At 49.1% G+C, this 15,991-nt stretch overlaps 1 protein-coding gene across 10 annotated transcripts in view; it reads left to right on the forward strand.

The window, feature by feature from the left end:
* Positions 1 to 15,991, forward strand: part of PITPNM2 (phosphatidylinositol transfer protein membrane associated 2) — a 125,505-nt gene that overhangs the window by 100,183 nt on the left and 9,331 nt on the right. For 5 of the 10 annotated variants that reach the window (XM_074553976.1, XM_074553972.1, XM_074553974.1 and 2 more), the window contains 6 exons: positions 2,741 to 2,916; positions 3,282 to 3,452; positions 5,323 to 5,472; positions 10,043 to 10,207; positions 11,970 to 12,173; positions 13,901 to 14,049. In XM_074553976.1, the coding sequence (XP_074410077.1) occupies positions 2,741 to 2,916; positions 3,282 to 3,452; positions 5,323 to 5,472; positions 10,043 to 10,207; positions 11,970 to 12,173; positions 13,901 to 14,049 (1,015 nt within the window). The remainder of the gene's footprint in view (positions 1 to 2,740; positions 2,917 to 3,281; positions 3,453 to 5,322; positions 5,473 to 10,042; positions 10,208 to 11,969; positions 12,174 to 13,900; positions 14,050 to 15,991) is intronic. The other 5 variants (XM_074553975.1, XM_074553979.1, XM_074553977.1 and 2 more) reach the window with 5 other exon arrangements.

Consider the following 15,991-nt stretch of genomic DNA (forward strand, 5'->3'; position numbering starts at 1 on the left):
CCAAACAGCTTTGTGCTGGTCCTTCCTGTTCCATCTCTGAAGGGCTCTGCCTGCACCCAGCACGCAGCACTCGTGACTCCCTGGCATTCAGGGGGGTGACAGATTGGTGCATCTTCACTTCTTAAGAGTTTTATGTGGTTTTAATCCTCCCTTTAGACCTTGGGCTGAAAACTAGTCTCTTCCCAGAGCTCAAAACCAGGATTCCCTGAGGGAAAGGAGCAGGTTGGAGCTGCTGTAGGAGCTCTCTCTGCATGTCCCTCCCTCAGCTCTGTGGTGCAGGGGAAGCTGGGGAGCAGGGATTCAGCTCATCCATGGTGCAGGAGAGGCTGGGCAACAGGAATTTACCTTGTCCCTAGTGCAGAGGAGCCTGGGGAGCAGGGATTCACCCCATCTCTAGTGCAGGAGAGGCAGGGGAGCAGGGATCCACTCGTGCCCCCCTGGATGTCAGCAGAACATCACTCTCACTCCCATCCCTGGACCTTGTTCTCCCAGCCAGCACCAGCAGAATGCCCATTGGCCTCTGCCATCAAGGAATGATTTTTCCCATGATTTTTCTTCAAACCAAGCCCTGGTGTGAGGTGGCTTTGAGCAGGAGGTTGGCAGAGCAGAGCCAGGTTTTCCTGCAGGGCTCGGCAGACTGGCAGCCTGGCACACAGGGACCTTTCTGTCCGTGCCCACTGCAGATTTCTGCCTGTGCCAAAGACTCTCATTTTTATTCATGTATCAGACCTACCCACTTCTCTGGGATAATGCCCAGCAAGCCAGAGCAGCATCTGGAGAGTACAATCACACATTTATTTTTAAATTCAGTCCTTCTGCACAACTACATTATTTCTGGCTGTGCCGTACTTGTATTATTGTAAATGAGTTGATTTGCTTCTGAAATCCATAAGCTCTTGTTTAATTAATGCACACAGTACATCTGCTGCTCTTTAAAGGGAGAACAGGGCACTGCAGGTTGCTTGGAGCATGACAGATCCAGAGTTCCCCTTGGCTCTCATTTCCTTTGATTGCTGAAAAGGCAATTCCAAGTTCCCGGCAGAAGGAGTGAAGGTGCCCAAATTGCTCCGTGCTGTGCCTGCTCCGCTTCTTGCCTTGCCCAGGAAGAGATGCTGTGGGAAGCTGTGTGGAATGCACCAAGCAGCCCCTGCACCCATCCTGCCCTGGGCACAGCTTTTCCTCTGGAATCCCATCTCTGTCACCCTGCCTTCAGTGAAACTGAGCTGTTCTAAATGACTTTGCATTCCTCACACACAGCAAACTCACCGTGTTACATCTTGTTAGCTGAAGCAATTGTAGCTCCACCAAAGGTGGCTCGTTCTCAGAGCTGTCTCAGGGCTCTGCAGCCTCGTTTGCATCACAGAAACAGGAACAGGCTCGTTTGAGCTGTCAACTGCTGTAACCTCGTGTTCCTCCCGTTTTGACACCAGTGTTTTGACTCCCCGTGATGTGTGTGTGTCTGGCATAAGTAACTGATCATTCCCCGGCTGGGAAACAGGAGAGCAGAGCTGTGCATGTGCCTGTGTGCAGCCCCAGAGGGAACACAGCAGCACAGCAGGAGCAGGAGGAGCTTCAGCATCCTCTGGGAGCAACGTTCAGCACTGGAGCTGTCACTGGGATTATTCCTTGTTTGCCATGGCAGGAAAGCAAAGTCTGCCTGAAAGCTGGTTTTGTTCCCCGAAAGTGTGAGCATTGCAGCTGCCCCAGGGCTGTGGCTGTGTCTGAGGGGTCTGTGAGCAACTGCTCTGTGCTGAGGATGTGGAACAGCCCTGCTTGGGGACCACAGCACTGCTGGGCTGTCTCTGTCCTCAGAAACAGCCGTGCTGAGCCAGAGCTGTAGCACATGAGGATGTGACAAGTTCTGGTCACCACCTGGGATTTTGTTCTGGGGCCACAGAGCCAGCAGGAGACTGTTGGATCTGCATCATTCCCAACTCCAGGCCTGTAAACCCTTTATCCAACCCATCTCTTATGGTATCCATTTCTCCTCCATGTTTTATAGAACCTGTTCTGATGCTTTTTTAAGTGTTTGCAAACACCCTCTTTAGGCACTGCCGGTACTGCCTTCAACTCTGCTTCTGCTTATAATGAGATAACCCAGTTCAGCTGCCACTGGAATCTGCACAACCTGGAGAGCAAAGGAATTTGCAGCTTTGTGCTTTTGGGTGGGAATAGAAGCATCTCAGAAAGTCTTTTGTGAACCAGGTTATCAGTGTTATGCATCTGTCATTTCATTTTTCCCAGATTTACACTGCAGAGAAGCCACTCTTCCTACCATGGGGGTGGATTCCCAGGATTTTCACCTAAGCAATCCTGCTGCTTCTTGTTCAGTGTCCAAGGAGAATGTGAATTTAAATCTCCGTGTTAAACCTGTTTATTGCCCAGCCTGCACAAGACTGAGGTGGAATTTTGCAAACAGATTTGACACCTGAGAGAGGCAGGAAAAGCTGGACATGTTCTATATAGTAGCAGCAACCACGATTTTGACTCCTTAAAGAAAAAAACATTTTGAGGAGGTGGTGTGTAAATGAACTCACCTGTAGCTTGGATTTGTACATTTAAATGATGCCAGAGCAGTGGGGTCACTGTGGGTTGATTAATATAGTTCCTTCACTGAAGAGATAGAAATTATATCCAATATCCACTGTCAATCACTAATCCAGGCTTTAATTATGAAAACATAGTGAGGATATAGTTCAGACTTTATCTTCTGAATATTTTATTTTCTGTTCTTCTCCAGTTTACATTCTAGTGTCCTGAGAAACGACCCCACATCCAGGAGATCCAGCAGCTCCACGATGCTGGATGGAGGGAATATTGGCAAGTTTGACTTTGAGATCACAGACTTCTTCCTCTTTGGGTCTCCCCTGGGTCTGGTGCTTGCTCTGAGGAAAACTGTGATTCCAGCTCTTGACAGTAAGTCCTGGTGCCAGCTGCTCCCTTGGTGGGTGGGGTGAGCACCTCCTGCTGCACTCGCAGGGTCTGGTGAAACCCAAACATTTCTGTATCTTGTTTATTGCTCTGTGAAGCAGCAGATCTCCCTGTGCTCTGTGCACCACCAGTGATACCATTCCAAACAGGAAAAGCACTGAGCAGCTCTTGAGTCTGTAGACTGTAATAAATTGTTTCAGTTGACTAAACAAGGAGATGAGAGAGTGATAAATGATAAATCTTTTGCAATTTTGTAGCCTGACAGTTGTCATTTTTCAAGACAAATATTTACAATATTCTAACAAGCGGTACTTTGATGCTTGAGGGATTTTTTTTCTTTGTCTTCTCAGTCTTTCAGCTGAGACCAGCTTGTCAGCAGGTCTATAACCTGTTCCACCCTGCAGACCCATCTGCTTCACGCCTGGAGCCTCTTTTGGAGAGGAAGTTTTACCTTTTGCCCCCCTTCAATATCCCCCGGTACCAGAGGTTCCCGCTGGGCGACGGCAACTCTGCAGTTCTGGGTGAGTCCTGGATCCACGTGGGCTGTTAAAGGTTACAGGTTACATGAATTGCAAATGGTGAGAAGGAGAACTGGCCCTGTGGCATTAGCTTGCTCCTGATTTACCAGAAAAGGGATTTTCTTGCAGTGAAATCAGTGCCTTGTGTCCTGTGTGCCCTCTGTTTGTCACACAAACAGCTGCTGAGGGTCATGAGGTGGTGATCTCCCTGTGAAGGCTTCTGTTTTACACCCAGACTGGTGCTTGTGGTGGAGTGTGAATGAAACACAACTGAGTTGGCAGAATTTAGGACTTGGAGGGAGCAGAGCAGTGAGATGATGAGATGATTTACTTGTTTGCATCCCCTTTGTCTAATATTTGAATCATGCAGGACTATATGAAGAAGATTGTGTAACTAGAGCTGGATAATTCTGGTGATCCTCTGCATAATTTTAAAGTTGAAAGTCCAAAGAAGTGGCCTTCTATATGTTCAGTGTCTTCAAGTTTGTAATTGCTCAGTCTAGGGCCTGATTTTTTAGATGGGCACAAACTAAACCTCATGTTTAATGAAGTGAATAAAATGCTTTCTGCAGGCCCCACTCACTTGTCAAATTTAGCCAAGATCTTGCTGCAACACTTTTTAAAAATGGATCCACCCACAACTGCATTTGTACCCAGGCCAGTTACAACAGCTCAGGGAATCTATAGCAACTTGAAGAGCAATTTGCTTTTTGGGTGTATTCTAGGTATCAGCTGCAAGGGGCTTATTACAAAAAAAATTGCAGCTAAACACCTTACCTTCTTTCTCTTAAATACATTCCAGAGCCCCTGTTGTCGCTGAACCCAGAGGTAGAGGCCCATTGACACTAAACCTGTGTTCTGGTTATCACTGTGGACAGCAGCAGAGTATTAGAGCCTCCCTGGACCTCTGAGCTGGCTGTGTTTGGAGAGACACTTGCTATGCAGCGAAGTTAAACAGCAATTAGCTCTCCTATGAGAAGGGCAGAGTGATGGCAAAACCTCCAGGTCCGAGCCTTGTTATTTTAAGAGATACTGCTCTGCCTTCATGAATAAAACTGACAAAAACCAACTTTAAATTCTCTTTTTCCTGTAAGACAAGGCCTCTTCATTTGCTTATCAGAAAGTAACAGGCCATTCCTTTCCATTAGAGTCCGTGTTGTGATGGACACATCACCCAGAAGGACTAACCATGATTCACCAAGCTGCTCCTGAAGCTGGTGTTCACTGGAGGGCACTCCAGAAAAGTTAATTGCTGCTATAATTAAGCTGTGTGTTTTGCAGATCACGTAAAATTCAGGTGCTCAGTTATAATTGGTTTTGTACAAAACCTTGTGTAATGCTGCTTGTGCACATCTCCTCGTGCAGGCAGCTTTTTTGGGAGCCCACAGTTCAGAAAGCCTCTCAGGCTGTTTCCCCCCTTTTCCATCTGTACTAAATGCTGGTCCCTGTTCCATTTCAACAAACTTGCAGAGTAAAATCAAACTCACATCCCTGCTTACTCCTGTGCTTTGCACTGTGTAGGCTGTGAGTCTGATTCTTCCCTTACAGCATATTTTTTTCCACTCATAGTAAAAGATATTTCTCTGGATCTGCTGTGTATTTATGGATTTGGCTTAGAAGGGGGTGAAGATGCCTCCCTTTTGTTGTTGAAATGCCATCGTTGTGTTCTCCTCTGCTCCCAGTTAATCTCTGATGTTGGTCTGTTTGGAAATCACCCATTTTGTTTCTTTTACTCTATTTGAAGGTTGTCTGTTCATTGAAGACTCATAATTAAGTGCTGGGGTGTAACTGTTTGTATGTTTAACACTTTGTGGCCGCATGTCTGTTGTTCTTTGTCCTTCTGTTATGTTTTTTTTTCCCCATCTGCTTCTAGTTGAGACAATCCAGAACAATCCCATCCTCCTCATGGAAAGTAGCCCTCTGGGTGCTCTCCAGCACCAGGACAGCTTCATGGAAACAAGTATCCCTGTTCCTGTACTGAATTGGCAAGATGTTTCCAATAAAAGTGCTGGTTGTGCTGAGTGTGTGTAATCTACACTTTTGTATTGTCTGTGGTGTTGGGTTCTTGGGGTCCTTTTTTGGAGATCACACTGTTGCCTCCTGGAGCTGAAACCTCCGTGCTGTGCCTCAGGCTGTGCCACACAAAATCACCTCTGTGGAGAAAGGGCTTGGGGTTGTAAATTCTGTCCCATTCTGGAGTTGATGCTGGAGGGGAGCTGCTGCCTTGCATGGACTGGTTTGCTGTGTGCTGGTGCAAAGGGCCTTTGGCAGAGACAGCCCCTGCTGCTGTGGGGCAGCGTCCCTCGGGAAAGGTGTCCTGCAGCCACCATGCCCAGAGCTCCCCTTGGTGTCCATGTCACACCAGATTTTGTCCCTTTTGGGTATTTCCTCTTTGGACCCTCGTGGCTCTGCTGAGCACAGCACTGAGGCTTTCAGACCCCAGGGTGGCTCTGTGTTGGTTATTGAAATTCATCTCTTGTCTCCCGCCTTAAAAGCAAAGTCTGATGCGTTTGTTTTGCCTTATTTTCCATCATCAATGCTGCATGGCCTCGTTTATTCTGATTGTGGCTGGTGCTACATCTGCAATTTTGATGAGATTTGCCTTTGTTTTGGTTTTTTTCTTCCCCGCGTGTCTCACTTGCCCGTTCTCGTTCCTTTCTCGGTGTTTTGCATTGAGAGCTGGGTTCTGCTGCCCTCTGTGTCTCTAACAAGCTGACCCTCACTGTCCCTGAGCAGTTTGGGCTCTTATGTGGTCATACAGGATGGCAACATCACTGAGTTTTCCCAGCGGTCTCTCCTCTGGCTCCTGGAGCTGGAGAGGATTTTTAGGTGTGGAGTTGTTGTGTTGCCTGTGCTGTGAGGTTCTGTGGTAAAGGAGAGGGAAAGGATGTGAAAAAGCAGAGGGTTTCCACAGATCTGGTACTATTAATTACTATTAATTAACCCCTTTGGAGGTGCCTGGTGAAATGCATTTCCCTGTGAGCTGGTACTGCCTGTGGTCAGGACAGAGCTGTAGGAGCATCCCTTGCCTGTGCCCAATTCAATGGTCTTTAAGGTCCCTCCCAGCCCAAACCATTACAGGATTCTATAATTTTCTGCTTTTTACATTGTGAGTCAGGACCGCAATGTGTCCAAACAATTCTTGATGTGAGTGTAGCAAGTGCTGAATCCCAGTTCAGCCACTGGACTGCAGGAGATTTCCAAAATCACCAAAACTGGTAGACAGCAGAAATCTGTTGCTCTTGGTCTCAGGGTAGTGACTGCAGAGTGCCCGGTGCAAGCAGGGCCTGTCTGGCTTTTCTGTGGTTTTTAATATTTTTGTTTTTATTGTCCTGTACATATTTTTTGATGGCTTTCAATATTTCCCTCTTTGGTGCAATGGCTCAGTCTCCAAATAGGACATACTAAAATCTGTCTTTCAGGTACCCCAAGGAGTTACCTGAGAGCATGGCTCAGGGCTGTTCCCTTATAAGAATATTGATAAATGAGGCCAAAAGTGAAAGAGCACAGCACCAAAATGAGTATTAAAGATTGGTGCAGTGAACAAGGGCACCTGTGTCCTCACTGAGTGACAGGAACAGCTCACCTTGATAAAGGTCTTGCTGCTGCCAGAGCTTCTGGATGCACCTCTGGGTGCAGGGGGCTTCCGTGGCTCCTGTTAGGGACACCTGGCTGCAGGTGCTGGGGTCTGTCTGTGACACCCACCCTGGTCACCACAGTCCCCAGGAAAGCCCCCTTGGTTTCAGAACTGCTGCTCAAGAAACATGATGCAGAGAATTCACAAATTCAGGAAATAGCTTGTTAGCTTTGTGGGGTTTTTCTGCAAGTCAGGTCTCAGGATTTTCTTTGGAAGTTGCTGTCACTGCAGCTTTGGTGTGGAGGAAGCTTTTCTGAGTGGGTTGTAATGCATAAAACAGGTTTTTCTCCACATTTCCCACCCTGCCTTTTCCTGGCCTTCATTTTTCTCAGCAACTGCCCTTTCTCAGGGACAGAGGGTGTGTGGCTTGGGAAAGGGAGAAGCACAAGGGCACCTGAGGGGGCAGGAGCAGGGGAGCCCTGCTGTGGGGTGGCACCTTGTCCCTGCAGGGCAGACTCCTGTCACCAGCGCTGGCAGTGCTGAACTGAACTGTTCAGCAATGCTGAAGCACCTCAGGCTGTAACAGGAGTGGGAATTGTTCCTCTGGCGACACCAGCATGGGGCTGGAAGGGCTGTGAGGTTGGGTGCTTTTGCTGCAAACTCATTATATTCCAAAATCCCTGGTCAGCCCAGGAAGACAAGATTGGCTAAAAAAGAGCAGGCCCAAAACCTCACTGTTTCTTCCTTTATTCACTTTTTGTGCTCTCAAAAAGGGGTTGAAGTTCAGGCAGAGCTAAGTGAAGGTGGGCTAATGGAGTCAAAGCTGTGACCATCCCAGGCAGGCCATGCTGGGCTCAGCCTTTTCTCCTGCAGCACTCCTGATCTTGTCTTCCTAACTCAAGCCACGGGTGCTTTAGGTTAAAGCAGAGGAAGAAGTTCAGGTTTCCCTGGTGGTCAAACCTGAATCTGGCGTTTTTCCTGACACAGACAAAGCCAAAGCTCTCCTCCCGTCTGAGGAGGTTCAGGGAAGGTGATGATCATCACCTGTGTTGGGGCACTGGTTTGGTGACACAAGAGCAGGAGCATCTCATAGGCAAGGGAATGGAGAGAGGGATGATCAGAGAGGAGAGAGAGGGGTGATCAGAGAGGAGAGAGAGGGGTTATCAGAGAGGAGAGAGAGGGGTGATCAGAGAGGAGAGAGAGGGGTGATCAGAGGGGTGAGGGTTGTTCCAGGGCCCCCAGCAAAGGGAATGAGACCCTTCACCCTTGAGGCCTCTGTGGGGTTCAGTGCAGCTCCTGTTCTCCACGTGGATTGCCTGTTCTTGCTCATGCTGGTGTTCTGTGCGGTCAGAAGCAGCCCTGGCCCGGTGGGACCAGCTGGTTTGTGGATCCTGGTCACAGCCCTGACAGGCAGCAGCTCAAGGCAAGGTGGAAAGAGGGGGAAAGTGCTGGGAAAGTGATGCTGCTGAGGGCCTTTCAGGCACAACGTGGGCTGTGTGTGCAGCTCATCATCAGGTCAGGCTCCTGCTAAGGCTCAGATCTCACAGTCCACAGAGCTTTTACATAGAGCAGCTTGTGGCCTGATTTTCCCTGCAGAGAACAGAACTCTTTTACTGACACTTAGCCACACATTTTCTGCTTCATACATTCCCTCTCCCTGGGCTGCAGCAGGATTTGTGTGGGCACAGACGCTGCTGCTGCGAGCTGAGGGATTGGAGGGAGAAAATCAGTAGCCCCAAGCAAAAAAAGATTGATATTAAAATAAACCAATTGCTAAAACAACACCCCGTGTCAGCCTTGTGCCAGGATTAAACCCAGGGATAACTAAACAGGCTGGAATAGGTGGAGGGTGTTGATGTGTGGGAGTAATGTGCTCACATTCCTTGTGATATCTCCTGCCTGATACCTGGGAATAAATTCAGGTGCTGCTCCTCAAGTGCAGCAGAGATGGGCAAGCTTAAACCCACAGTGAATTGCTTTGCTTTGCATGTTAGTGCCACGCTGGTGCTGCCTGCTGTGAGCACCTGGAGTTGGCATTACAAACAAACCTGTGCCCTGCAGGAGCTGGGGACGTCCCACTTAACTGGGCCCCACAGCATCCCCAGAGGGGTGGGTGCTCTTAGAGCCATTCAGAGACAAAACTGAAATGCAGAGATTTTAACGTGGCTTTCACATCTCTCGTTTTGCCACTCCTGAGTGTTAGAGGTCCTCTTCCCTCCCATCCATATGTAAGGTCCATGTGAGCATGACTTGAAACCCTCATTTTTGTATTAATGTACTGAGGAGTTCAGCCTAACTTGGTAAACCTCAGGTTGGGATTTAAAAATCCAGACCTGCGTGTTGTACCAAAAGCTCTGTTTTCATAGAGCCTGAGCACTCCCTGTTCTGCTGACTCTGATGGGAGATACAAGTGCTCAGCACCAGACTCCCTTCAGGAGCCCTTTCTCCAGACTAATGAGTGTTGGCTGTGTCCTTCAGCAGTAAAATACAAGTCCAAATTTAGTTCCTGCCAGACATGAAGATGTTTTCTTGATTTTTGCTTTTTAATAATGCTTCTCTCTTGAAGACATTCATTTAAATTTAAATATCTCAAGAAAACAAATACCTCTTTGTAAGGTTGTTTTTTTGTTGTTTTTCTTAGCTTGGTTATCTTGTCTCGATGTGAATGTATAAAATTGTGTATATTCACATCTGTATGTATGACACATGCTTGTTATTGCTGCTTCAATAAGTCTGCCTGGGTTTTTCTTTGGATCTGGTTTTTGAGCTACTTACTTTGCTTCTCTCAATCAAAGACTGCTCCTCCAGCCACATGTCTCTGCCTGCTGTGCTATTTGCTTTCTTTTCTAACCAGAGCTCCAATGAAATGTGGGGTGTTTCTGTTTCATTCCAATCAGCTCTGAGAGGTTTTTGCACCCACCAGCTTTGTTTGCCTCCTTCCTCCCTCCCCGAGTTCATCTTGCCCAGCCTCTGTCTGTTGGTCTAATATTTTGATTTCCCTGTTTCAACTTTGTAGCAGATGTTGTTCAGTCTCATGGTGCCGTCTTCGTGGAAAACGCGTCCCTGTCCACCCCCATTTCAGCCCCTCAGTTCAGGGGCTTCCGGAGAGCCAGTGAGATCAGCATTGCCAGCCAGGTCTCAGGAATGGCAGACAGTTACACTGCTTCCAACATAGCCAACAGTAAGTGTTGCACCCCTCCGAGGCTCTGCTCTGCTCCGGGCCCAGAGCTTCTGTCCGTCCGTCTGTCCGGGGGGTGCTTCCAGCCATGACCCAAAGCTTGGAGTGATCCTGGCTCTGCCACCCTCAGTGCCCTGTGCCAGCACATCCCCTGCAGGAACAGGGCTGTGTTTGGTGGCCATGGCTGCATGTTGGACCTTGCTGGTGCTGAATTGTTAAAGCAAAGGTGATAACTGTGATTGTTAAAGCAAAGGTGATAACTGTGGTTGTTAAAGCAGAGATAACCGCGATTGTTAAAGCAGAGATGATAACTGTGCCTCTGAGCTGTGTGTGGCGAGGGTTAATCCAGAGGGATGTGGCTGTGCTGCCATGGTAAGTCGTGCAGAACTGCTCAGGATCAGCACTTGAGACCAGATGGGCAATGCAGGATGTGGCTCAATGCAGATCCCTCAAATGTGGCCCACAAAAGCAGGGATGAGTAAATCCCTCTGTAATGCTGAAAGGCAAGGACAGGTTGGTTCAGAACAGAACATTTATTATTTGCATTAGAGATTCAGCTCTTCTGCAGCCCGCAGGGCAGCTCCCAGTCACTTGTGACCCATTTCCCAGAGCTGAATGAGGAGTAAAAGGGATTTTTTATTCATTATTTTTCCCAAGACCTGTATAACTTCCTAACTAATGCAGTGGAGAAGAACAGACTTCGTTAAGTGGAGAAGAACAGACTTTATTAATGGCTCAGCCCCTTCTTTGTTTCAGCTCAGGTATGAGATAAATGCTGTGTCCTCATGGATTTCTGGTAACTCAGACCAAAAAAAGGCTGATAACTCAAAAAACCCCCAGAAAAACAAAACAAAACCTAAAACCCATGCATATGAGGAAATTTTCAGCCCAAACTCTATTCCCAGAAGGTCTCAAAAATTTAGAGATACATTGCTGGCACGAGTTGTGAATTACTCACTCCATCATTAATTGCTGAGGTTAATAATGCTCCTGGAGGCAGGTATGAGTTGTTGAAGGGTTTGTGGGCGCTGCTCAGAGGCTGCTGTAACCTCCTGCCCTGTGTGAGGCAACACTCACCAGCAGAACTAAAATACCTTCTCTGACAAACGAGGTTTTCCTGCTCAAAGCGTGTCCAGGAGCCGACACCGCACTCCCCATGTGCATCCTTTCCTTATCCTGACATCCTGCCAAGCACTGGTAAACAGGAATCTGCTTGGGAAGCAGCTCCTGGGGGAGAAGGTGTTTGTTTTGTGCTGCTTTCCCACCCCCAGGAGCTGCTGGGCCGGCACACAGGGCTGGTTCTGGGGAGGTGTTTGTGCCAGGGTGATGCCCCAGGGCCGGCGTGTCCCATGGAGGGATCCTGTCCCGTGCTGCAGCAGGGCTGGGTCACACAGCACTCACCTCTGCTTTCCCCATGCTCTCCCCCCTTTGTGTGATTTATTCCCCCACTCAGCCATCAAAGCCTGTTGCTGAGATCAGGGAGGGAGAGTCTTCCCTCAGCTCCGAGTGTCCCCCGAGCTCCAGCTCTGCCTTGGTGGTGGGAACGTGGAGCTGTGGCACTGAGGGCTGGATGTGATCTGTGCCTGTCCCCAGGGAGAGCTGGAGGAAGGTTGGAGGGGCACTGCAAACCCACAGCTCCCTCCCCGGAGCCTCCCTGGGGCTGCAGCTCCCCTGGTACCGTGAGTTTGTGGAGGATGAAATCAGTGTGTGCCATAATAATGAGTGATTTCTGCTTTTTTTTTTTATATTTTATTTTTCCTTTTAGAAACCAAACACCACCCTAATCATTGTAGGGGCTTTAGCCTTCTGTCCCAACTTGCCCTCCCTCACAAATCCCCTACCCAAAGCTCGTTCAGGAGGCGTAGGCAGCACAAACACACAGCCCCTGCCAAGGGAAGGAAGCTCCAAGGGCCACGGAGCCGGGCTGCAGGCTGTGCTCTTCGGATACCACACCTGGACATCAAGACAGGTATTCTGGAGAGACCCACTCCTGTCAGCCTCCTCTCTCATTTGTAGTCACAGAACTTCACCACAAATCTCTGCGCTTCACACTGAGGCACTTGCAGTTTCTGATTGCATCTTAACAAGCATTTCTGTCACTTTGCCCTGAAGATCCATCATAACACAGCTAACAACCTGGCAGGAGCAGGAATTCTTCTGGGCAGAGCTGAGGGGACAACGCTTCTGCCTCCACCACTGCCTTCTGAGCATGGAAGAGTCAATCCTGTCTGCTTTCTGTACAGAATCTGAAATTACCCAAGCTGGGGACTTGCATGAGAAATGGAAGTTGGGACATGACCAGGAGCTGTCAGTTTGGAAGGCAGGGAATCAGCAGTGGCTGCGAGGAGGTGCCTGTGAGCTCTGGAAAAGCCACATTGATCTGTCAAACCTTGCTCCTCCTTCCCATGGCTCTTCAGAAAAGTGGGGACTGTCAGGGTGAGGGTGGCCTGGCACTGGCACAGCCAGGGCTGGGCTGTGGGGATGTGCTGGATCCACATCCCTCTGCACTTGCTGTGGTGGGAGCTCTGGGCAGGTCTCTGGAAGGAGCTGCTGGATCCATCTTTTCAGTTCAGCATCTGTGCTCATCACCAGCCAGATTTCCCTTTGCAGAAGGGTGTGTTGGATTGCACCTTAAACCTGGCAGCTTTCCTGGAAGTCCTTAAAAAGGGAACATTGTCACCGAGACAAACCAAGCTTGAGGAAGCCCTTGTCAAAGCCCCAGCTTGCATCCTGCATGCAAACACAAACAAAATTCTTCTGCTGCTCTCTTGATCTCCATCTTTTCTTTTCTTGGCTGCTTTTCTGGGCTGGAGTGCACAGGCACTGAGGACTCCTTGCTGCTGGGAAAGCTTTGGGGTCTGAGGCTTTGGACTGAGCCCTGATTTCCAGGGATTGGGGCAGGATGTGTGTGTGGGCAGAGCTCAGGGCAGTTGGGGTGTGGGGGTGTCCTAGGGCGAAGGGTGGCTCTCAGACACCTGCCTGTGAGTTGCTGGGCTCCCTGAGGGAGAAACCTGTCTGTCTTGTTTGTATCTCTGTCCCCCACTAAATCCCAGTGTACTTTTCAGTCCCCCATGCAATGAAGTCCCAATACTGCCAGGTATTTGTCTCGTTGTCCCCCACAGAGGCTGTGCCCTGGGAGGGCTGGCCTGCACATCTCGGTTGCCCAGGAGAGCAATAAGGACTTGCTGGGGACTACCAGTCCCATCATCATGTGCCATATTCCCTGCCTTGTGGTGCCTTTTAGCATCCTGTGGATTCCCAGTCCTCTTTAGTGTGGCCAATACCTGGATGCAGTTCCCTGGTGAAAGCTGAAGGAGTTGGAAGCAGGGCTGGAGCGGGCAGAGCACACCCACCCACCCTTCCTTCCTCCCACAGCTCCAGGGAGATTTGTTGCTGTCTTTATGTTTTGGCTCATTGCACAGGAGCCTTGAGCCCCTTCCCTAGGGTCTGGACTAACAGCCAATTAACCTGCCCTCCATCCAGTGCCTTCCTCTTTGCTTGAACAAGGGAGAGCTCACGCTGGTGGCCGTGTGTTCCTCCCTCGGTGTGAGCAAACCCCGAGCCCGGGCTCAGCTGTTCCCCAGAGCAGCGGGACCAGCTGGGAGCAGCCTCCTGGCACACCTGGAGCGAGGAGCCAGAGCCCTGAAATCCCTTCTGTGAGCCCCCCTGGTCTGAAGGAGTGTTTTGCCTCTGTAGTTGCTGCCAAGTGGTGGGGAACGAAGCGGATCGACTACGCGCTGTACTGCCCCGACGCGCTGACGGCGTTCCCGACCGTGGCTCTGCCTCACCTCTTCCACGCCAGCTACTGGGAGTCCACGGACGTTGTCTCCTTCCTGCTCAGACAGGTACAGTCACCCCCTCATCTCCCTTGGGCTGAAAAATGCTTGGGGCTCTTTGGTTTTTTCCAGTGCACCTTCCATATAAGACTTGTTGGTGCATAGAGGTGAAAAAATACCCTTTGCCCCTGCAGATCCCTTTTATTCCCTCCTTTGTTTTCCTCACCTGTGGTGGAGCTGCACACATACAGACTTCATGGATGTGCTGTCACACCTGCTTGGTTTGGGGCTGTTTGGGTTTTGGGCTCTTATCACCAGAGCAGGTTTCAGATGGGCTCACTGGGAGAGAGCCCAGGCAGTTTCTTATCCATAGTGGCAAAAGTCAGTGGCACTTGTTTCTTGAAATGATCTCTGTGCCAGGTCAGATCTCAAGTCTGAAACTGAAACTTCTCAAAGGACAAATAAAACCAGCACCAGATACAATAAAACCAAAGGGGAAGTTTTATATGAATTCAACATGAATTGATAGGCAGAATGCAGTTCTCCATTTTGCCTTTCTAAGTTATTGTTGTCTCCTCTAGGAACTCATTGGGATTTAGTTCTCATTCCTGCAGCACAAAGCAGTTCTAGGGCCAGGAGAATGGGGATTGCTGGTGTCTGGAGTCTGCCACCTCAGATTTTATCAACCTATATTTGGCCTAAAATTCAAATTTACTGTCTAAAACGTGTTTTTTCCCTAAAAGAAATATTTTCCCTTCAGTTCCTTGGGGATGAGGGGGAGTTTTTGCCTTAAAAAATATGAACTCCCCAGGGGATGACACTTAGAGCATGGAGCTGGAAAACAACAAAACTCAAAGCAACTCTGTGGTTTGTGTTGCCCACTTCGGCGCCGGGTTTGCTTTGCATTAGCTCAGCTGTTAAATCCTCCCTGTTCTCCTCCAGCCTCCCCTGCTGCAGCTCTCAGTTATTTATGATTCTGCTGGCAAACTTTCTTTCAGTGTTATCTTCCAAATAGTGTGAGAGCCATAAACAGCAGCAGTGTCAGTGCTGGTGGCAGCTGAGCAGTGCTGATAATCCCTGAGAGCCTTCTCTTGCCAGGCTGTGCCCAGGCTCTGCCTGCACACTCCTGCCTCGATGGTCCCACACCCAGCCCAGCCTAACAGGGCAGGAAAGAAGGGAGAGCTCTCATTGTGCATGAGGGGGAACAGTCATGACAGGCTCATACATAAAGTGTTCCACTTGGGAAATAGCCAATTACTCAGGTTTCAGCCCAAACCTGGCTCTGTAGCATTGTGTGGCGTTTCAAACCTTGTGGCTTGAGTACCTTGGAGGAACCTCTCCATCCATTCTAAACCTGCCTGGGTAGTCTGGCACCCCCTTGCCCAGTGCCTGTCTCTGCTCACTCCTCTTTGCCTTGAGACCAGGGGTTTTCTCATCTTTTGTCTTCTCTCTGTCCTTCACCAGCACCACACAGCTGCTTCCCCTAATAAGGACTTGTTTCTAATGGCCTTTGAAAGTTACCTCTGGACAAAATGTAAAAGAAGCTGTTGAATAGTTTTAGTCTCCAAAGATTAAATCTTGTTAAAACAAGCCCAGATAGAATTCAAAATACATTCCTGATTTAAATAATTTTCAGTAAAATTTGTTATTTTGTTTACATTGGATTCCGTGAGCTCCCGCCCCAGCAAGCTCATCCTCCCTGGGGTCCTTTTTCCATTTCCCTGGATGAAAACCAGCTTCAGCTCTGCAGAGGGCTGGCCTGTGTCAGCCAAGCTCAGCTGGAGAGCCGCTGACCTTTCAGAACATGTTCAGGACCTTGTAAAAGAGCCCACATTTAGGAGGCCTCTTAATTTTTTGGTCACCAAGGACTGCTGGCAGTTTTGGAGTTCTGCATGCAGGGTTACCTCTCAGTCCTGCAGTGCTGTGAGAGTTTGAGGTGTCCCCAGCCTTTGGGTGTTATTCTTCCTTTTCCATTCTAGAAGTAGGAGCAACCTAGGTAGGAGTTAACCCT

This window comes from Zonotrichia albicollis, chromosome 18, assembly GCF_047830755.1.
Source record: "Zonotrichia albicollis isolate bZonAlb1 chromosome 18, bZonAlb1.hap1, whole genome shotgun sequence".
NCBI lineage: Eukaryota > Metazoa > Chordata > Aves > Passeriformes > Passerellidae > Zonotrichia > Zonotrichia albicollis.